General features: G+C 41.2%; 1 protein-coding gene across 1 annotated transcript in view; it reads left to right on the top strand.

The window, feature by feature from the left end:
• The window catches only part of nrxn2b (neurexin 2b), a 570,846-nt gene extending 549,220 nt beyond the window's left edge, over positions 1–21,626 (top strand). Inside the window, 4 exon segments of the mRNA XM_054600957.1 lie at positions 2,272–2,597; positions 8,410–8,488; positions 18,631–18,891; positions 18,894–21,626. Coding sequence (XP_054456932.1) covers positions 2,272–2,597; positions 8,410–8,488; positions 18,631–18,891; positions 18,894–19,522 — 1,295 coding nt within the window. The 3' untranslated portion in view covers positions 19,523–21,626.
• The last annotated feature ends 2,663 nt before the right edge of the window (positions 21,627–24,289 follow it).

Below are 24,289 nucleotides of genomic sequence, written 5' to 3'. Positions count from 1 at the left end.
ATCTGTCCCACCAATCCGCTCCCATTCCTTCTATTTTCATTACCACTCCCACACCAAACATGCTTAGTGATGAGATAATAGAGTGAGACTCAGCCATTACGTCAACGGTGCATATGCCAGACATTAGGGCTCATCATTATGAAGTTAGGTTACGGCAGCGGGCCCCTGACGGGCCTAATGATCTGATAATGGGATGACACATGTAATGGCCCATCTCAGTGGAATAGATGCATCTCTCCAGCAAAACTAACAGATACACATAAAATAAACGTGGTGTTACGACCACACACACAGATGCATTAATAGACATTATTTGTCTGATAGTCTCACCCACCTGGGTGTTACACATATGTCAGAACGAGGGCTCCCATATAGATTGATAGTAAATCATAATTACAGTGATGAAGTACCCTTTCAGATCTCTTAATTGAAAACAAATGGGACCCAGGCCTGTCCCTGGTGTCTTCATATTGATGAGTAGAAGGTTGTCCTCGCTGGCTTGCAATCGCACAGAGAGCAACAATAAAGAACATTCAAAAGATTTTCAAAGGATTCATTCCTTTGAACAAAATTACAAACAAAGAAGCCAGTTTCAGGAAAAGACATGTGCATGAGGTGCAAATGGGCTGACATGCCTGCTCAGGAGCAGCTGTAGTCTTTCATTCCTGGGTAAAAAGCAATAAATCTGCTTAAACACAAACACATATCCATCAGACTAGAATTAAATGGTGTGTCTGTAAATCACGAATACGTTGAATCGTAACATTTCAGACCAGAAAAAAAAAGTTTCATGCTATAGTGTCTTAACTGCTCATGGCACTTTTGCTGTTTAGAAACATTATCTATCACGTTTGGCTTCAGGCAAAAAAAACTACTTGCTCAAGCTGAGAAAAATAAAATGATTTGGTTTAAATTAAATGTTTGCGTTTTACATAAGACACGAACAGCAGTCTCCTGGGTGAAAGTCTCATATTTGAAAGATTGATCCACCCTTACCTCTTCCCAACACTCTTTGAATAAACATATTTTGTCAAACGTCAAATCAAAAATAATCAGGGAGAACATATGTTCCCTGGAAATGTAATTGACAATGCCGTTTTGTTGTATGGGATCATATTTTTAAGAGCCCAGGCTGCCAGAGGGGTCTCTAATTTCAGAGGTCCGGACCACGCCTTCACTAAAAAGTCTATATTTTTTTCTCAGATGCATACATTAGTGTAGTATCCCTTTCATAAACTATCACACTCCCTCTTTCCGTACACCGATTGATTTATCAATAAAAGCTCTTTTGCTTCCCCTTTAAGTAATTACCTCATCATTTCTGCTTTTAACCCACATCCTTTCAACACTATACCACAATCCCCTACCTACCACTCTCCATCTTCCCTCATATCCACATGACCCATAATAGGGGTCACAGTTTACATCAGTCCAAGTGGGGTGGTGATATGTCCCTGGAGGGTTGGGATGCAAATATGGGAAGGAAAAAGTATAAATAAAACTATCAGCTGGAGAAATTCAGGCAGAAAAACTGTACCTGTTAGACATCCCCCCCCCATGCACTCCACCCGGTCACCACAAGTCCTGGTAACACATTAGTAGTGGACCCTGGGTAAATGGTCGGCCCAATCCTCCCTTCATCCATCTATCCATCCAGATGAATGTAATGAGCACAGAGAGGGAGAGCCCCTGCTGAATTAAACATTTCCTTCCTATGAGGATCTTATTTTCATCCTTTGGATGGCAGAGCGGGCAACAGTTTTTTTTCTGCTGGCAGAGGTACTTTATCATTGTGCGGCTCAGGTGCATTGGAGGTCAATGACACAGACCCAGCATTGTTCTAATATATTCCATCTCGGGGCAAATTAGATGCATTTCGCTGTGAACCTCCAGTTTCAGGGTCAAGCCGCAACTGCCCCTGCAATTTATTTGACTGCCAGATTCAGGCTGCCTTTTCTGAGAAAGTGGCACGTGCCCAGCCCCATAATGACTGCACCGCCAGCAAACCAGGGTCCATTCTCCCTAAAGTGTTGCCCAGGAAATCCCATGTGATTGAAACAGTCCCTCTATCTCCCCTGTCTCTCCGTGTCTGTGCCTGTGTGTTACTCTGTGTTCCATGTGAGAGCTAACCCAGTGACCATGACTGATTAGTATTCTTTGCCCTTTCTCTCTTTTTCTTTCCCCTCTTCCCATGGTTTCTCTTCTTCCCTTACACCCAATTCTTCTCTCTTCTTCATCATTTCTTCGTCTTCCTTTTCTCTCACGTATCAGGTCGTCAGTTGACCATCTTCAACAGCCAGGCGTTCATCAAAATTGGTGGCGGTGGAGAGAAGGGTCGCCACTTTCAGGGCCAGATCTCAGGCCTGTACTACAACGGCCTGCAGGTGCTCAAACTGGCGGCCGAGGGCGACCCCAACGTCCAGACCCAGGGCAACCTGCGGCTGGTGGGTGACGTGCCCTCGGTGCTCACTACAGACACCACCTCCACCACCCCGCTGGCTGATATGTCCACCACAATCATGGAGACAACCACCACCATGGCCACGACCACCACCCGCAAACAGCGCTCGCCCACCATGAGGGACAGTGTCACACAGGTGAGCAACCATAGCTGACAGAAGGCCCTTATTTGAGTCACTGAGTCGGGGAGATATTTTGGTGCAGTTACTTTTCAATTGACTTTCTAAAGTTCAGCCTGAATCTCAGTTCTCTCCAAAGGTTTTGCACATTTCAAAATAAATCCTTGTTCAACTGCAAGGTCAAGCAGTCAGGTCTTCAGCGCAGTGTTTTGTGTTGGCTTCTTTTTAGCTACATTCAGATGTTCAAACAGCCCTCCGCCTGAGAGGGCGTCACATAACAGCTTTGTGTGGCGAGCCCTATTAGACCAATCAACACTGCAATTTTGACTTGCTCTAAGAAGATATGGCTGACTAAACTTGGTGGGCTGCTGGAAATTACAGCACATCCAGGCAGATCAACAAAGGCAAGAGGATGGTGAGGAACGTTATGAAAAGGAAATCCTGCAGCAGCAACAGCACAACAACTTATGGTGGCATAATCTTATATTTATGACTCTATGATTATCCCCATGCGCTAAAGGTAGCCATCACCATCATGGTAAGTAACAATTAGCAAACAGTAGGGAAGTGCTGTTGCCCACATACTGGAGGATGGAAGAAGCAGGTCATCCAGACCCAATACTCTCATAAAAAAGACCTACAGTAATAACAGGCTCAATGTGGTACAATAAAAGGGGGAGTATGATCTAGTTCACGACCAGTATCATTATCTACAAGCTGTGCCGGGTGAAAAAAGACCTTGCTGTACAGCATTTTAAAGTAAGTTATGCAAATAAGATTAATGGAAGAGATGCAAGCTTTTCCTCCACGTCCACGCAATATGTACATTATGTCAGCTATTTCTATATTGTTGCATAAATCTGTACTGTAACTACATAAAAAAAGCCAGCCATTTCATCCTTTAAACTTCAACTGTTCAACAAACTTTGATGACACAAAGGCATGGTGCCAGTTACCAGCACATTTCCTTCACTCAGTTGTTGTCATTAGTGCTATTCATGTCCACAGAAGCTTATCTGAGATCAGTCAGCAAGCCACTCACGCTTGTCCCTGACATCTGCGCTCAGCAGATTCAGAATATATTTAGACCAGCTCACGCTTTGTCCCTTTATCATCATCTCAAACATAAGCAGAATCCGTCCTTTAAAAGTCCTATTGGACTCATTTTGAATTAAAGCAGCAGTGCCAATTAGAGTGAAGTCAAGGTGATGGCACGAGTGCGCAATTCATGCCACTTTGTGTTGCAAACACCAAGCTCTAAGAAAATTGGAATGTTGGTTTTGCATTAAATCCTGCTTATTTGTTATTTTCTTCTTGTATAGAAAAAGGTCAGTTAGCGAAGCCTCATCAAAGCAGTGCTCTCTGATAGCGGCTGACAAAAAGCCATGAAGTTGGTCCCGCTCTCAAATGTTCACCCAGCACGTTCTTTCAGTCGTGGCTGAGGCTGCCATGTAATTACAAGCAAGTTATATTTTTTGGACTCGAAGGTCGGTCAAAGCTGCTTTACAGACGACGCTGTCTCCAACACGCCCAGTTGGCATGACTTATTTAGATGAATGGTCTGTGGTTTAGTGTTTCTGCATCTTCTCTCTAAACATGAGATCAATGGAACCTGACTCTAAGATGTCACATGCAGCCATCCACTCAGTTCAATATCCTATCTCTGGCCTCCAGACATCTTGGCGGAAATATTCTTCCGTGTTCAGCATATAACAAGCTTTTGTAGCAGTGGTCTGTGATGTGAAATTGGCAGCCGTAGACAGCCTTGTTTGATAAACTATCTTGAACCATTTTAGTGTAGCAAAGGACTCTTGAGTGTTGTCTGCTTCGCTGTTGTTACAAGCCTTAATGTGTGCTGCGTTCGCTGACTGATGTTTATGTTGGGTCATAAAAAAGCAGAGTCCCACCTTTTAGAGTGCTTTTTATTACCAATAATCTATTTTCCAGGTAGTGTACACATATTGTAACATCTTCTTCTGTATTATTATGTTCCTAGCAGAACATAATGTAATTGTCACAATGGCCCAAAATGGCATTAAAGGTATGTGCCTGAGAATGCGTAGAAATTACCAATGAGACACTCCACATGCTTTAATGATCAAAGATGTTTTGCTGTGCGCACAGAAACATAAAAACGTCATTGGGGCATATTGTTGGTTAAAACAATCCTTATCATTCAGTGTGACTGAATCATCTTTATTCAGGAATTTGTTCTGATTTGCGAGGCGGTGTTGAAGGCCTGGCAATTTCATCTGCTCCCCCTCGACAAAGAGCAAAAATGAAAGGGAAAAGGATAACTGTTCTTCTAAAACTACACAGTGGCATTCAAGTAAAATTAAGCAAAAAGTCATGGAACGTTGACAATTACGTTGATTTGCAACAGCTGTTAGGCAGCAGACAGTGTATGAAATCTTTGATATTTGCTCTTCCAAACACTCCCCGCCTGATATGTCTGTCGTGGGAAAAGCCTGTGGTGCACAGTAAGTGTTGTCGTTTGTCTTTATATTCATGGCAGAGACAGCGGTTTAAGATAATGGAAGAAAAATGGATATTAAGCATGAGTGGTGATGTGTATTGTAGCTGAACAGACAAGGAGGAGCAAGTGTTTTCACGGGTGAACAAAAAAAATACAAATTTCCTCACCTGTTTCACAGATGAAACACATTTATCACCTGTCCTTAAATCATAAACACAGGAGAGAAAACCATTTAGAATTTTTTTTTTTTTTTTTTTTTTTTTTTTTACTCACTTGCCTGTCAGAGTTTCAGTACAAAAACTGTCTTATGCAACTCAAACTCAACTAAAACAGAGAGATAGATACTCACTTTTGTTCTTCTTTTATAGTAAATAAACAAAGGGTTGAGCTACACTTAAACACAGCATTGTAAATGGTAATTTTCCACTGAAGTTGATATTAAAAATAAGAGTTAAATGAAAATATCTTTAATGCCACAGTTTGTTTTACAATGTGCAATGTAAGTTTCAGACCTGGTTAAATTTTAACTGATTTTATGTTCAAATTCGTAGGTATTTACACATTTAATCAAACCTCCTATATGCAGAACTTTATAAAACTTCAAGGTAGAAGGTAGCTCAGCTCCCAAGGTGCATTTTGGCAAAAAACATCCAATCACCAAGCTTAAAATTCAGTTACGTGCACTGCAACGGTTGTCCGAAATTAAACATTACGCCATTGAGAAAGCTGTTTAAACAAAAAATGAATTCTTTGTTAATTTTGGATGAATTCATAAACTATGGCAATATTTTTGTTCCCAAGTACACCAACGTAGTGTTCATGTTAGTAATCTTCATGTCAGTCTGTCACAGCTGGTCAGCAGAGAAAGAGCCATTTTTATGAGCATTGTTTTGTCACTTATTATTGCAAAGGAGGATGAATTCCATATACTATAATCTGTCCCTCAAAGCTCTATTGTTTTTCAGTTGAAGAGATATACATCGGTGAGAAAAACACAAGTCTAATTTAAATCCTTGAAAGAAAATCGGTGAGATGGACAGTGATTCAGAGGTCTGGAAGCAATTTAGATTTCAAATATTAAATCCCACATGTGGCAGCTTTAACGCAAACACAAGCCTTTATTTAGGTGCTTCTTTACATAGTCCCTGTTGATGTGTCTTCTCAGGAGCTCGGTGCAGTCTGGCTGCAGGTATGTTTTGTGTAACTAAGTCAGTCTTCCGTATTACTGTTATTTACTTTACTTATTTAGTACTGAACCACCTAATATTGAAAGGTAGTTTTCATTTTCAGTTTGAAGGTTTTATATAGAAACAATGTTTCAATCATAAAAGGAATATGACTATAAGAAATTAAAGAAAAAGGGCTTCAAACTCACAGTATATTACAGGCAGGAAATAAATAATTCACTGATAGTTATTTGAGTTTGTATCATCTTCTATTGCCAAGATGTGAAACCATATAAGTAAATCTTAGAAGCTAGTGTAGAATAACTTGGGGGTCCACTCAGGAATGTCTTTGAAGATGAGAAATGAATTTTAATTTGCAGTTACAGTTCAGAGCAGCATTTTAACAGTAGTTTACTGCTTTAAACCGGCAATCACAGACCTGCTGTGGAGTAAATTTTGAAATTAACCTCTAGACCCTGCACCAGTTACATTAGTCACAGTCACATAGTCGCATGAGGAAGACACACACACACACACACACACACACACACACACACACACACACACACACACACACACACACACACACACACATATATGTATGCGGCCGTTTGGGTAGTTAATAATCCATCCTATGGAGCCTGTGGTGTAATTTTGTGCTAGAGCAAACATAGTAATAGCATTATAAATACAGCGATAGGCAATGCCAACAGGAACTATGGAGCTCTAATGAATTTCCCCAGCACCCGCCAAGACACAGCGGAGACAGGCCAGGGTGGCGGAAAGCAAGTGAGCGGAAACCCAAATTTCTATTTCTCCAAAAGCTCTGAGCTACCCGCCGCGCTGCAGCTTTGATCATAGTCGAATAATGTGCTTTGATGCTTAGAATAAAGGATCTACCTTTTGATGTGTGTGTGTGGGGCCTGATTTTTATTTTCTCCCCCCTTCACCCCTTGATACTGTGGATTGATAACAGTCGGATTCATCACTTGTCTCGCTCTGACCCAAATTTGGTTTCAGGGTGTTATAAAACTAAGATCACAAGCTACGCTCTCGCTGCTGCTTTCTTAAGCCGAGAGCAATCCCAGGTGTTTGTGATCTCTCTCCGATTCCTCTGGATGCGGGGCGTTTTTTTAAGTTGACTCCTCGTGGATTCAACTTGGAAACTGATGAGAAAAGTCGTGACCAGGTCAAACTGGAGTTTGGAGCTACTTTCTTTCGCTCTTCTGCAGCATTTATCAGTGAACCGTGTTAGTGTGCCTGGTGAGAATTTTCTATTCAATAAACTACACTAAGAGCTGATGTTGTGGGTTGTTTGGATGTAATGATACAATGTAACTAATAAATGATTGTGCCAAGGCCATTTATTCATTATTTACTGAGAGAAAACGAAGTATGGCTCTTGAATCAAAGGAGAAGGGGGGTCTTGTTTTTTTTAGACATGCAGCAGTGTGAGTCATGCAGTAGGGTGGACGAACTGGGCCAAGAACGACAGATCCCTGTTTTAGAAAAAATACACCTCTTTGATTGGTTGGTGTTTGGTCTGAAAGAGTTTGTTTCCCTTTGACTTCACAGCTCTGCTTACATAAGTAACAGGGGTTTAAGAAAATGTTGATACATAATATTACATACGTTTTTGTGATACTGTATCGATTCTGAAAAACACTTTTGATTTTAATTAATAGTTTACATGCAAATATTGGTGGGTTACAGTGGCTCAGATTGCATTAAAAGTATGATGTTGGATGTTAGAAGGGACTCTGATAAATGCAATTGTAGAGCCCACTGTTCTGATATACATAAAAAGTTAATTTCTTTTTAGTTAGATTGTATGCATATGGTGGTATACTTTATACTAAATAAAATTAGATTGAAGAAATCACAAAATATTGCAGTATATTGAATTTGGATCCTGGATGATACGTGTCGTTTCGCCAGACTCCAGCCAATGCACAGCCCTAATTAATACTACTACTCATCAAGCGCCTATATTTTCAGCAAATATTCTATGACCAAGAACCTGCTACAGAAATGACCATGTTGTAACCAAAGACGGACAGCTTTTTTTAAGTTTGCCTCTACAGGTTGCATTGGCTTATGTTTAAGTAGATATCACTCCTAACCCTGTTAGATGTTCTGTGTTGGATGTGTCCTGACTCTTCTCTGCTTTCTGTGTCTGTTCTCCCAGAATGCAGATGACCTCTTGGTAGCATCAGCTGAGTGTCCAAGCGATGACGAAGATTTGGAGGAGTGTGAGCCTGGAAATGGTGAGTCAACTCAGGGAGTTCTGTCTTCATATTACTGTCCAAAAACAAAGAGCAGCCTAGAAACAAAGATAGACTTACCTCGACTACTGCTTTCTCCTTTACTCCATTTACGTGACAATTTGTGACTGCCAAGCCCTCTGTGTGCAGCTCTGATTGGCCAGATGTGAAGCCCTCCATCCCGCTTTTCTTATTGGTTTTCATAGCAGCAGGCCGTCCGCAGCACTCTGGTCCTTAAATTGCTCAGCCGAGTGGTGGTATTTGGCATTTACCCAGCCGTAGCACCAATCTCCTGCCCCGATTTTTAACGAGGCCGGACAGTTCCAACGTGGAAATGCAGCTTGTTCTGTGCAGCACACAGCTGCAGCCTGGCAGGCCCGGTGGCTGAGGCGCTGTTAGTGTGAACAGCGGGTCAAGCAATGTTCTGACACCATGACAGGAGGCCGAAGTTAAAGGCCATGTGTTTTACTCCCTGTCGCTGTGGTTTCCAGCTCTATTAGGTTTCCCATGCTTAAAAGCTGCCAAGAACCACGTACAGTGAAGAAATGTGATTCAAAACGACTCCCAGGAATTTAGGAGACTAAATAGAATATGCAGATCCACATTTAATGACATTTTATCCTGAAAGATCGTGTCTGACAAGATTTCTGTTGTTGAATGGCATTACAGATTGAAATGACTGGAGTGGGTGGGATTGAAAACAACAATCGCCTCAATGAAACCTGTGATTAAAACACTGCCAGTGTACATGCTGTGACAGTGCCAACTTCTTGGGATTATAATAGTAGAAAGTGTTCTTCTGGAACCTTGTTTATAACACCTGGGGCAAGAGCAATCATATAAAATTAAGTTCATAAAGGCACACTTGATTTGCATATTATAGATCACAGGGCAGATAGCAATGAGTCACACACTTTCATAAAAATATCCTACTGACTTAAACGAAAAACTGTTAGATTCAAGATAGAAGTGAGAGATGATACATTAAAAATATTTTTAAATGATTTGTGACATGTTTAACAAGTCACGAGATAACTGAACAATTAGCACTTGGAAACAGGATTAGAACTTGGCGAATAGGTTTTTAATAGTACTGTGTCTTCAATCATATCACACTCTCTGCATAGAAGTGTGTATGCTTAAATTGCACACATTATCACTTTGCAAGCATATAAGCACCGCTTATACATCTTATCTCTGGAGTTTGCCAGACCAATCCTTGGCAGACAGTGCTGTGAAAGAAGAAAAAAGAGCAATCATGAGCATATATAGTTTATAATGAGCTCATTTCAGGCTTTCACAAAATGGAAGGAAATGTAAATAACAATTGAAAATGGATCCATCATGAATTATACAACATAGCCTCATTAAAGATAATATCCTTACTGCTTCTCCTATCTTAACTAAAGTTTCAAATTAGAAATTCCAATCCTCTTATTGTAGAAGCTTCTGTAATTAGGCACATTCCCGATGCTATCGCAGTGACAAACTGTCCATAAACAGACATATAAACGCCTGAGGTCTTATTAATAACCACTGCGTATGCACATAACGGGGCCGGACAGAGTTATATTAAGTCCAATGCATCCTTGTGGTCTCTAAAAACAATATGTGTGCTCCTGTACGGAAACTCTGCTGTTGAAAACCTGATGTAGAAAACCAACATATCGAAAAGCATTAAGGAATTGCAGCAAAGAGCGTCAATAGTTATCAATAATATCTCTGTATAGTGTGCACATTACCAAGCACAATTTAAGTTTTTCTATCGTTTTTGGGTGTAAAATGCTGCAGTGAACACAACTTTATTCATTATTTTATGGTTCATTAAATAGGGACAGATACAGTACACGTACACCACCTGGAAACAGCTTTCTGATCAGAGCTCTGGAGTCTCTGCGGTGCGCCACACACTCTGCTACACATCTTTCACATATGGATTGTTTAATGTGACAGCTCTCGCACAATCACTCCATATGCTCATTATCAGTCCTAGTCATAATGCAGGCCAAGTTCACCATAACAAAACCTAAATTAATGAAGTTGTGTTCACCTATTCTATTAAACTTCCATTTTGAAATGACATCCCAGTTTGGGAGATACAACTGATTATCATGATCATATTGAAATAATTAGTATTATTGCTCTAAACATAACATAACTGTGAGACTCGTTATGCTGCGTAATGCTGTAAATGAAAGAATTATGACAGAGCAAGTGTTCAGGGACCGCCTCACCCACAAGCACCTTGATTTATGTCAAAGACAAATTCCTTTTTTTGTCTTCCTATTTGTAGTTGCCGTGATTCACGGCAAAGAACCATTGATCAGCAGGTTCATTATTATGCATAACCATTCATGGTCATGCTTTGCGTTGATCAGTTGTGGTTGAATGTGGGCATGTGAAGGGCGTGATAGAATCTGATCCACGTGCGCACTTTTTAAAGTTGATTTAGGATTTCTTAAAGGTAATTGCTCACTTGCAGGCATATGTAAGGTTTTATAAATCAGAATATTTTTGGCCCTAGGTACAATTTTGTCATTTCTACGTACGCAAACTTTTAGTGAGGATCCTACACATTTTTTTCTAAAAACACCCCTGGTGCCTCACGAGGTGAAAACAATACCAGCATTGCTGTCACTGCTGATATGAAATAATAATGCCTTAGTTTGTGAAAAGCACCTCACTTTCCTGAAGTTTTTGGGGGGAATGGGGATTAGTGGTTCCAATAGAATATATGTTGGACTGTAAACGGCAGGAGATTATAGCGATCTGTATGTTCATGCGAGGAGAAACGGATCTGAACCTCTGCTGAGAAACTCGAGTGTAGCATTCTCCTGCGGTTCTCTCTATAGGTGGTGGGGACCGAAAATAGAGACTCAATTCCCTTCTTATCGGAAGCAGAAATGAGAGTTTTTCACGGGATGCTATGGCCAGGCTTAATCTCCCATGAGGGGAAACGCATCTCTCTCTCTCTCGCTCCCTCTCTCTCTTGTTTTCCCACACAAACAGTGGCAGACATGCTCACCTTACCAGACAGACACTTGTCTCTCTCACTCTGTGGGTGTAAAGTTTTCTCTTTGCAGCCGTCTCTCCTGAGAAAACAACAAACGTGTCCGCTCGCTCGCACGCACATGCTCCATATCACACCTTCCAGATGCCACCAGAGCTCCAGCGAGGCAAAGCCAGCGGGGTCGGATAAGCCTCTGCAAAAAAAAAAAAAAAAAAAAAAAAAAAAAGGAAGACAAGGGGAGAAGAATCAACACTGTCCGCGAAACATGTCCTCTCTCCATCACGGCTCCGCACACACGGGCTTGTAGTCATTGTGTGACAGGACCAGTGTTTTTTCAATTCCATGTAAGAATGCAGCTCCGTCTTATTGAACTGCCTTCAGGAAGGAGAATAAATGTTAAGCACAGCTGTGGATTTTCTATTAAGCCGAGTGAGATATGACTGCTGTGAACTCATGGGGATCAATAAACTCCTTCCTACAGCATATACAGCCACTGGAGCTCCATGTGCTTTACAGATGTATTTAACGGCAGCCATACTAATACCGCACACAATTCAGGGGATGCAACTTGTTGTCTTATTCAACCCAGTTTTTTTTTTTTTTTTTAACGTCCTGCTGCTAAATGATGACCGTCAGAGAATGAATGCGGGGCAGCCTGAGTGGATGCACAACAGACAAAGTGGGAAAGGAAGAAAAGGACCGGAGGAAGAGATGAGTGAGAAAGAGCTGGAAGCGCCGCGTTGTGGGAAGACTGACCCTCATTGAGATTTGTGTCACGTTCTTTTGCACTTGAAGCAGAAGAGAGAGATGGGGAGAGGAAGGCAAGAGAGAGGATGCGAAATTGAGCGAGTGGAGCGAAAATTCCCATGAACGATTCCCGCCTTTCCCCACCAGGCTAATTAAACTCTGACTTTGTAAGGCAGCCTTAATTACATCACCCAATTAAAGCTTTGGTTTGGATCCTCCAGTGCTGGTAATGAGCCTCAATCGCAAGAGTGACAAGACCTAGGAAGTGGGGACAGAGATGAAACATGTACCTGGGAGATAACACACAAAAAAACCCACATATTTACATTTGCATTAACAGTCACATACATGAAAAGCCATCAATGGACAGTAATGTGTTCACAGTAACACACAATTAGAGAATATTATACAACATCTCTTTCTCCAACAACAAGCCCTGCTCATTAAGTCTCTTTCATTTTATCCCTCTCTTCTCTACCTCAGCACAACCTCACTTTCCCTATCTCTCGCATACCTCCAAGCTACTTATCAGTCCCAGGATGTTGTAGGTGCTATATCGGTTTTACTCTGACAAGATCAGAGCTTTGAGGAGCTCCTCAATAATTCATCAGGCGACATGCTATAGAGGCAACCTGCGAGTGTTCTTTTTGGGTCGAGGAGTGAAACCCAGAGATTGTATGAGAGATGAGGGATGACCCGGGCGTCGAGCCCACTCACCCAGCGTGACTCAGAGCGCGCTTTGGGATCAAACCCATACTGGTCGATGGGTTTGGGTGTCAGTGTGATGCTTTATTGATCTTCCTTAGATAGCCATCCTCTACAAGTAAACAGGTTTTGCTTACAGGTTCCACAGGTTAGATGTTTGGCAATGTGGAGGCTTGACCTGTCGTCCTCTGGGTGATCTCTGAACAGTTCACCATCATGCTGCTTCAGACACATATCAGAGGAGCGTGTCCTCAATGCTTCTTTCTAAAGTGCAGTGATTAGTACGATAAACTGATATGACCAATATCTGTGGGAATAATGCGGCGCTTAGACAAGACAGTAATATTGCATTAATAAAGAGGTGAATGTGCTCTTATCGATCGGCCTCGCTTTGTTATTGGCCAATATTCATTCTGAATAGTTTGATCGATAATGTGGCTTCAACAGATTTGTGTCTCTAAAGCCTGTACCACAGTAAAAAAACAGATGTCAATTCATGATACTCACATATCTTGATTTTAATACTTAATATACAATTTTGGTATGAATATTCAAAGAAATAAATAATGCTACAAGATAAATAAAGGCTTCAAATGGACCCAGTTATCAGTATAGGCGGTTAATGCTTCCAAAAAACGGTAATCGTAAAATCCTGATCTGCGCAACCTCAATGATCACATTAATGACCCATTAAAACTGAAAAATTAAACCAGAGAACAAAACTTACAAATGTGTTGAAACACTCTACAGCAAATAGAAAACAAATTGTGAAATGTGTGGATAATAACGAGTTAACTGATTGTACTGAATTATAATACAAGTCAAGTTTATTTGCATAGTTTAAGAAAGGAGATGCACTTATGACTTCTGGTGACTAGTAGGTCTCTTGAATACCTATGTTGAATACATTTATCAAGTCACTTTGGATAAAAGCGTCTGCTAAATGACTGTAATGTAATGTAATGTAATGTAATGTAATTGCGCTGCTTTATGGCAATTCTTCAAAAGTGCTTTACATGAGAAATAAAAAACAAGATTAAAGAAACTCCGCAATATAGAAAGGCGTTTAAGAATGAGTTTTGCTAATTGAACAGGAGTTTAAGTTCACAATGTGCCCATCAGCTAGTACATTTGTTGCCTATAAAGAACTGAATGCAGGGACCTGTGCTCAGTCTACTGCTAAATGAACATTAAAAAAGCCAAGAATTGCATTATTCAGATGCCTTGTAACCATCTTATGTCTAAACTGGCCAGTGGTGCATTTATTCATTAAGTGATTCTACTGTCCATTGCAAAATCTTAAGATTCTTATGTGATGTTAAAGCAGACCAGTGGATGGAGAACGGGTTCTTCAAACTGTGAACTAATATCAGAGTTTCGTCCAGAAGCATTACCTTTGTATTTACAACTACACCAACAGTGGAAGAGATATAAAGCTGATTCTGTTATTTTTAGATAACAGAAAAAAGCCTGTTTGATTGATAGTCCAGTGGGTGCACAATAGAAAGAAAACAGGATATACCTGATACCAGATATACTTAGTTGCAGCTCCATGGTAAGAGAGAAAAAACTATATATTACTTTACAGATGTATGGACCAGAATCAGGCCCAATGCAAAAGCAGGGAGATGGTGAAGTAGATGAGATGTCGGCATTAGGTGGAGATTCTGTGCATCTCTGAGATTTATACCACAGTGAGGTGATAACACCGGGCTGGCCAGAAAAACAAATCCAGCCAGGTTTATGGAGACAATCCAGGTGCTGATGAGCGGCACAGAGGTGACTTTGACTTTGCCAACATGTGACTCTCAGTGAGACACGATATGGGCAGAGCATCATCCCTCTCTGTCAAAATAAATCACTTTGCCTGAGAGAAACAGCAGCAAATGCAGCATTTGTAAATAGTTTATGGAGACGCATTTAAGAACAAACATGGTTTCCCCCCCCCCCTTGTTGCACAAATTATATGGCCACTATTGCGGCCTGAATAAAAAGCAAGCAAGGGAAAATATATTATGCTCGGACACGCTGTTAGATTTTCCATCTGCAGTCTAATCAAAGCTGAATTATAGAATGCGCAAACTCCAAACAACCTTTTTGCTCTAAATATTTGAAATGGATGTGAGCGGGCCGACGTGATCGGTAGAATAACAATGTTTGTCAGGAGACCCACATAGATGCATCATTATCCGTCGGTCCTGTTTTCCTTTTGAGTAAATAGAGGGGGGGATGACTCATGCCGGCAGCGCCGTGGAGTGGCGTGTGGGTAAAGATAAAGAAGAAATGTCATCATGTGGACCAAACGTGGTTCCGTGGCCTCCGCTGTTCAAATCAATGGCGTCAAACTCAATCAATCAGGCTGAATATCTTTTGAGTCTCGCTCGCTTTAATGCTTCTATTACAGTGATACAATATTAAAGGCGGAGACACCCACACACTGGAAGCAAGCTATATGTGTTTTTCAGCGCTGTTTCGTGTCAAACCTGGTTTTGGTTCAAACATTTAGATGAAATAAAATACCTAAAGAACTCATGCTCATTTGGGTTCATATCAGACTGTGGTTCTTGGCAGCTTTCATTAGAAAAACACATCTGTGTGTTAACTGTGACATTTAAAAAAAAAAGAATCCCCTGGTCCTGTCAGAACCTGCCTGGGGGTGTTAACTGAGCAACCAAAGCTGCATACAGAGAGGAGAGGGGGCAGTCGTGGAGAGCCAATTGAAGCTGTAGATTGGTTTAAGCTATGGGTGCAGTAGGCTTGGGTCACACAACAGGAAATGAAAAAATGGTTCACTTGATATGTGGTTCACTCTGTGTATGAGGGCTGAGGTTCATTGTTTCTCATTTAGCCACTGCCTGCCAGTCATACCAGATGATGGCCATCAGGCTTTGGCTCTACTACGCACTGAGAGCACAGCAGAGTGATGTGAGCGATTTGTTCTACCATTTCTTTATCGTTCAAGACTTCTATAATATCTACGTATTTCCTTTTAAGCACAGTTATAGGGAAAACTTTCTCACTACAGACTCATCAAATACAGCAACTTGTCAAAGTCCCTTCACTTTAAACTATGACGCTCTAAGTAGCTACTCTAGCGTCAGTTTCAGTGCATTGCACGCATACACTGTCTTTTTAAAATAAACTTCCTTGCTCACAGGAAAATATTTGCATTGGGCTAAAATAAGCATGTTTGTTACAAAGTTTAGTATGCAACTTAAGTTAGGTACATCACGTAAGTTAAAATAAGTCAGAGTTTTGGCTCTTTACACTAGGTCACCTGACTGACACCTTTAGTCCTGCCTTAACTACATCCACAAACAGAGTTTAAAGCCAAGGGCCAATGACCAAGCTGCCGTATTTGACGACTTGGAGGTGAAAAGAGATTATTCCATGGGTGCCTATAAGGTAGACTTTAGTCAGACAACTCACAGATAAAGCAGTGTTTCTGATTCTGTGAGGATTACAAGATGTTAACAATAACACAGTCATCCATTTGCAATGTCAGCCACATGTACCCTAAGTGGGGCACACAGTTAGAGAGGGCAACTCCTCAGTAATTGGTAGGCCGCAGGAATAAAGCTTGAAATTGCACTTGCTGCATCTCTCTACAGAGAGATGGCAAAGTAAAGATAGCGACACCACCATCTCGTCGATCCCCTTCAGTCAAACTCACATCCTGTATCTCTGAGGTCCCCAAAACAGATTTGTTTGGTCTCCTGTGACTTTGACAAGTCATTTCACAAAACCACAAATTTCATAGAAATGCTCTAAAGTTGTGAAATCCTTCTTGGAGCGCCTCTTTGTTCTCCAAATGTGACACCGCGCTCTGCTGTCCTCTCAGCCTTCAAGGTGAAACAGCCCTCCAACACAGAAAGAAAGGAAATATAATGGAGAGGAATAACTTGAGGATTGCCATGGAAACTAGCCTGAAGTTAGAAGAAGGGTTGAAGAATTACTGCGTTTTCTTTTTCTTTCTTTTTTTTATAACCGTTAGAGCCTTTTCACATTTTGCTTCATTTCAAGGCCTGTTTCTCTCAAGTGTGTTGTTATATGCTCATATGTGTAGTGGCTTTGTTAACTCAATGTTTGTAACAAAGCCTTTGCCATTCTTTGAGTGAAAATGTATGGTTGTATAACTTACAAGGTTGGGGGGGGGCTTGAGCGCTGCTGAGCTGAATACAGGGGGAATTGTTCCAATCCCAACATCCCCCCTTAACAAATCCCCCATCACCCCTGAAAATGCGTGATCCAACCCCTTCTCCCTCTGAGCCACTCTGATTCACCTCATCAAATGAACAAAGAGCCAGAGTCATGATTTTATGCTGATGATGTTGGCATTTCTTTGGTCATGTATTACTGTTACCTTCCCCTTTTTCTCCCCCCCAAGATGTGCCATAATCTAATCCCCTCCTCTGCCATGTTTTACAAATGTTTCCTTGACTGTGACTCTAACACATTTACCAGACTTAAGAGAAGAAATGTTATGAAAGTCAAATGTAGTGTATAAAATGATATTCTGCCATGTTCTGTTAACAAACTCCCAATATGTTTAACCCTTAACTCCATCTGGGCCTGTGATAAAAAGGATTTCTCCTGAATTAATGCAAGTTTTACAAATTATATTGTTATACACCCTGTATTCTATATTTAAACCGGGTGATCATTTCACCAGTGGGCTAAACTCAGATAACTGACACTTGACAACAAATTGTGGCTCACTCAGACAATTATTTAATTGCCGCCTGTGTTGGTAGCTGTTTAAGAAGGATGTTATTGCCCCGTGTTTATGTGTGGTGTTTGGGAGGGAAGTGGGCATCAGGTGAGAAAAGGGAGTAGTAGTGTTTAATGCTGTCTCTCAGTGTACTGTAGTGTGTACTGAAGGTTTTGGGTTAGAAATGAGAAATGAAATTAGGGTCTGCATAGAGATTAAGCTAATTAGAAATGAGCCATAGAAACCACCATGCCCAAAGGGGGTGAAGTGGGACTGAGCCCATCCTTCATAAACAAAATGAATAATTCAAGTTTCTTAACATCCTGATTATTATTCAACCCCCGAAAAAAAAAAGCAAAAGAGGAGATGAGGTAAATACGTTGGGGGCGGGGGGGTGAGTTGTTTATCACTATACGAGAACAATCTTACACAGCTTTCTTTTTGTAATTTTTTTTTTCATGCAAAAATCATGCGGCCAATTTGTTGATGTAAGTGACCTGAACCTCGTGGTTTGCTATCTTATTTAACCAATCACAGCAGAAACATCTGAGCGCTAGTGTAGCAAGCGTAGGTCAGAAAGTTAGCAGTGAAGCATAGGCTGTATAGTTCAATAGATGTTAAGTTGTTCAGTGTAATTTCTAGTCTACTTTTTAATCTTGTATTAGTGATATAGCATGTAGGTATATGCAGCACAGGGAGATAGGTCAGAACAGCCAGGAACAGGTGCAGGATAGAGTATTGTCTTACATCTTGTATTTTATTTCAGTTCAGAGCAAGTCAGCATATTAACTTTTTAAATAGAACAGACTAACTAAACTTGTAGAACTAACCTCATGTAAAGTTTTAGTGCTGTTCTAATACTGGTGTTGCTGTATTAATTTGAACTGTTTTTCTTCTGTTCTTCTGGAGGTGGTCTCTCTCTCAGATGGTCTCTAACACTCCTTTTTCTCCGTTGTCTCTTTCTTGTCCTAGGAGGTGAATTAGTGTTGCCCATAATAACCGTGGACTCCCTAGACCCCCCGTCAATCGCCACCCACTACCCAGTAATCCCACCACCCCCCACCACCTACCGCCCCTTCCTCACCCTGTTCGAAACCACCAAAGAGTCCCTCCCCTTGCCAAACGGCCGGCCCCCTTGCCCCTTGGACCAGGAGGACTGCGAGGAGACCATCGAGGTGTCGGCGTACGGCTCGGGGGAGATGACCGAGTCTGATGACGAGGACTATTACAAAAACTCCCCCTGGTCACCGACAGGACTGTCCTCCCTCCTCCCCCAGCTGTCGAGGGCAGTGTCCAGAACCCCCGAGACCGCCACTTCTCCCGCGCCCCAAACTCCCACCACCCACCTCTCTCCTCCACCCCCACAGCCAACCCCGACAAGCTCAGCCCCCACATTAAGCCCGCCGGCGGCGGCAGCAGCAGTAGCAACAACAAAATCCCGGCCGGGAAAATGAACACCCGGGACCAGGTGCTGCTGCCGCCGGCCCACCCCTCTTCAGACCCGGGCCACCGCAGAGTCCCAGGAATAACCTACCCCCCAAATTTCCCCCATGTTCCCACTCCAGACCCCACGTCTCCTGAAAGAGGGCTCCCGGGCGCCGTGGAGGTGCAGCAGTCCAGCAGCACCACAGGAATGGTGGTCGGCATCGTGGCGGCCGCCGCCCTCTGCATCCTCATCCTGCTCTACGCCATGTACAAGTACCGCAACCGCGACGAGGGCTCCTACCAGGTGGACCAGAGCCGCAACTACATCAGTAACTCAGCCACGCAGAGCAACGGAGCCCTGGTGAAGGAGAAACAGCCCAGCACTGCCAAGACGGTCACCAAGAACAAGAAGAACAAAGACAAAGAGTACTACGTCTGAGGGAGCGCCGGCGTGACACACAGAGACAGAGAGATGCACTTAGAGAAGGAAAGAGACGAGAGACAGAGGGAGAGAAAGGGCAGTATATGGAGACGTAGCAGAGGGTTATTATTAAAAACTCAGTATTGTCAAGTGGCCATACATGTCAATTCCAATCTAATCAGAGGGAGGCAGCAAAATAAGAAGGCAAGGTGACATCATGGTTCTGTTCACACCGTTCAGCATTGCTTTGATTGATTGGACTTCTTATTCCTATTACCATGGTAAGGATTTAAGGCAAGGTTATAACACCTCAGATCACAACACTCACTGTGCCAACAACCGTGTACCAAATGCTGATAAAACAGTGATTTATGCGTTAGCACATGACAGGTTATTTAATATCGTGAGTACTGTAGGAAAGCGCCACCATCAGTATTTGTGTCATGGTCCTCACTCGTGGTGTAAGCCTTTGCCTTAGAAAGTATCAACATATTATTTTACACATTTGAATTGGCAACTTGACATCCCTCTGTCAAATCAATATACTGCCGGCTCACAGAGACATTGTGTCAAACCCAGCTCTCCCACCTCTGTGAGTGTTCCACGTCTCCGATCTCTCACCTCTTGTCAGATCTCTCTCTCTCTTCCTCTCATTCGCTCGTGCACCCTGTTTCTCTCCTTGTCCGGTGCGCCGCAGCCAATGCAACGTAAACTCTGCCGTGTTTCAAGCATGTAGTATTCATTTACGGAAAAGAGATAAAAAACTTTTTCTTTCTGTGGAGTTTAAAAAAAACAAAAAAATACGACGACGATTGATGATCATAACAACGTTTAAACGTAGCAACTATGTGAGATACCAACGCTCCAACCCAATGGATGCTAACTTGTACGTTAAGCCGCCAAAAACTTGTTGAGGCCAAAACCCCTTGGTCGTCCTTTGTTCCAGCAGATCTGTGTCATGTGTATCTGGGGCTCCGAGGCGCCCCTCCCTAGTGGGCCAGCAGAGAAACTGTGTCACGTCCTTACAGTACAGTTACTAATAACCGAAAAACTGAAAACACCTCCAGCAAACAAGATGAGCTCTGTTCTATATAATTATAAATATATGTATAGACGTTGCAGAAACCTATGGACCTAAAGCGTGAGCGAGTCAGAAAGCGAGAGAACGCTGATAGTGTGCAGCGAAGACAGACTTTAGGATGTTTGACGGTTACAACGCCCCAACCCCCGCTCCTCAGACCCCACCCTCTCATGAACAGTACGGCTGACGCTGCCTTGCTGCAGGACTCAGTCACTTTGGTTTGCTCTTTTCTTTTTTATTTGATTCTTTTCTCTGGAGAAACGAGAGACATTTTAGGGAAATTCTGGATTCATTCTTGCTGGAGTTCCACTCTGGAGAGAGATACCTTGCAGCTGAAGATGCGACCGTGTCTTTCGCCCCCTCTCTAGCCTGACTGGACTGATGGCAGCCAATGGGCTAAGCAAACTTTGTGGGAAGAGCACACAAATACAAGGCGAACGGCAGTTCCCTGGAAGATGTACAACAGAACTCTAGTATTCCAATTTTCTCAACTCTATTAAAAAAAAGAAAACTGTACCATGAAAAGAAAAGAAAATCCTGAAAAAAGTTTGTGAAATGTCTAAATATTTGACTCTCATCCCATTACTAAGAGAAATGTGTTTTCCCTACCATCATTCCTGTTTGGAGAAAAGAAAAAAGATTATGATCCTGGAAAATGGAAATTTCTATGTATTTTCTTTTGGTAATTGAGCAAATGTGATTTGGGTTATGAACATGAAACCACACATTCTCCTTTTATTCCATCTGTCATCCTCAAACTGTTTTGTCTTGCATCCATTCCTTTTTCTCTGTATGGCAGATTGTATGTCCCCATACCCTGTGGAGAAAGCAGGCTCTATCCATTCTCCATGCTTTTTTTAATTTGTTTTATATCTATTTCTGTCTATCTGGCTAGAGACAAGATGGCAGCCGTTTCATTTGACAGGCTCCATCGATTCACTCTCCTGCCACGTTTGTCTGGTTTCTCTCTTTCTCCATTCCAAGCATACTCCTCCCAGTATCTTCCTGTTCTTTCTAAATGTTATTGTAAAGTGTTCCAGTGAGATGACTCTAAATATGTGTACATTAACAGAGGGAATACACTTGGTTATATACTTCTTACTCCTTGTGTTGCGTGGTCTCTTTATCGCCTGCCTGTCTCAGTTGAATTTGATTTTTATACGTTAATAATTATACAGTTATTAAAGTCTAAAGTAATAGCTCCATATCCGGATAATGTACAAAGTTGCTGATTAAAGCCGCTATGTGTAGAATTTGACCATTTCTGAATTTAGAACCCCCCACCCCCACTGGCAGAAAGCTACGATGAATGGGCTGAAAAAAATTACGTAGGCAACAGGTATTGTAACTTATTCAGATATGAGAACTTTATTTAAACTCCAACGACTCTACTTTTTATTATTATAAGTATTCCAAATTAGTCTAGAAAAATGAGCAGGATTATTTCCACTCATTGGTAATGTGAGAATCTTACATTTAAGTGTGAGACCTCGAGGATTGGCTGTTTAACCACCAGGTGTTGGATTGGTCCCTATGCTGTCTTCAAAGCCACCAGACTCCTTTCACAAAAAATTTAATTTGACCTCTTAGAACATAGGAGTTGCTGGTCTACCGCTACCTCGGTTGGTTCTTTTGTCTGTGGTATTGTGTGACTTTGGTGAATCTGAACAAACACCAAAGTCACAAAATGACACAAACTAACTGATCGAGGCAGCACATTGCTTAGCTTCCATGCTTACACTAATTTCAAGTCAGCTACATTATCGTGTAGAGCTAAGTTTTCTCAAACCAGCCTGAGGGGAAGCCCAGAGTCAGAAATTGAAAACACCTTGTCGTATCCTGTTAACACTCTTTCTGCATTAACCAGTTAGATGAAGCTGGTGCTTATATTAGAGCTACAGGAAGTTGTTAGTGTCACTTACCCCAACAGAGAGCTATATCAGCTGAAGAGCCCGTCAGCATCGATGAGCTGCTGTAACTGTGAATTGAAACAAAGAAAACCAGTCAATCACCAGGATAACCCAGTCATGCTGCTGCTTTGTTTTTCTTGACAGGATTCTCTGACCCACCAGGGTGTTGCTTATCTTTATATACTTAGATGTTAACTAAGGAGTATTATTGTGTAGGTGTTGCTTGGCTTTGATCACACAGACATACTTTTAGAAAAAAAAAAATCATAGACACATCTTATTTCAATCCTACAGATGAATGCATTTTAAGCTCTAAAAAATATGTCTGGTTCTTAAATTCATATTACTTTGAGTTTTAAACAAAACCAATTTTGATGAGATTTAATATACCCTATATTTAAGATTATTTTTAGATTATTTATATAGACCTTTTTTGGAACATTCACATGCAAAACTATCATCAGTTACAGTTCAGCCTTCGCACCTCTGAAGGAAAATACTTTACACAGCAATAGACAAAGCACCACAAGTAGCCAATCAGTTTGGTGGGGTTGATTATGGTGAGAGCATGCTGCCCCCAAAGTTAAAGGAGCAGTTCTTCAACAAAGGGGAACTTCTGGACACCTCTTCAATCAGGAACAGCATGCAGTCACACACAGGCTGAGGTAAGTGCTCAGATTCTGTAATGATGATTTACTTATACCATTACAAATTTAAAAAAAAAAGGGATTCTACGTCATCCACAACTATTATATATACACTATACTATATTATACTATACTATTACTTTATTCTGACTTTTTCAACATACTATATGACTTTAAGACTTTTCGGACATACTATACAATTACTTTTTTCAAAATACAATACTATAACTTAACTTGACATACTTTACTGTGACTTTTATTTTACTATGACCTTTTATGACATACTATACAATTACTTTTTTTCGCCATACTATACGATGACTTTTCATGACATAATATACTGATTTTCTTTTTATTAAACTATGACTTTTTTATGACGTTCTTTGAGATACTATACTATGACTTTTTTTCGAAATGCTATACTATGAGAAATTTTCCACATATGACTTGACTTGACTATGACTTGGTGTTTTTTTCCGACATACTATACTAGGATATCTTTTGACAGACTATAATATGATTTTTTTTTGACATACTTTAATATGACATTTTATGATTTGTATTATTGTATACTATAATTCGACTTCTGTACAATTTTTTTTAGACATGCTATACTATATATAGCATGTCTTGTTTCAGACACTATACTATCACTTTTTTCAACATACATTACTGTCACTTTTTCTTCATACTATGACTTCTTTATGACTTTTTCGACATACCATAGTATGACTTTTTTTGACAAACTATACTATGCTCTTTTTTCGAAATACTAGACAATTACATTTAACACCATACTATACTATGACTTGTTTCAACATACTATACAATGATTTTTTTCTGCATACTATACTATGACTGTTTTATGATTTATTCAACGTACCATACATCCTGGACAATCCCTCTCACCCTCTCCATGAGGAACTGTGGCAGCTGGGCAGCTCATTCAGTCATCGGCTCATTCCACCAAAGAGCCGGACGGAGCGCCTCAGACGCTCATTTGTGCCCACTGCCATCAGACTGTATAACAACAGCGGAGACCACAGTCTGTCATCATGCTGACCAGTATTGTATAATATGTTTTATTTATTATCTTAATCTGTTTCTCTGTACTTGAGCTGCTGCAACACCCGAAATTTCCCTCATG

Source organism: Anoplopoma fimbria, chromosome 7, assembly GCF_027596085.1.
Source record: "Anoplopoma fimbria isolate UVic2021 breed Golden Eagle Sablefish chromosome 7, Afim_UVic_2022, whole genome shotgun sequence".
In the NCBI taxonomy this organism is placed as follows: Eukaryota; Metazoa; Chordata; class Actinopteri; order Perciformes; family Anoplopomatidae; genus Anoplopoma; species Anoplopoma fimbria.
The sequence above is the reverse complement of the archived record's forward strand: the minus strand, read 5'-3'. Positions and strand labels throughout refer to the sequence as shown.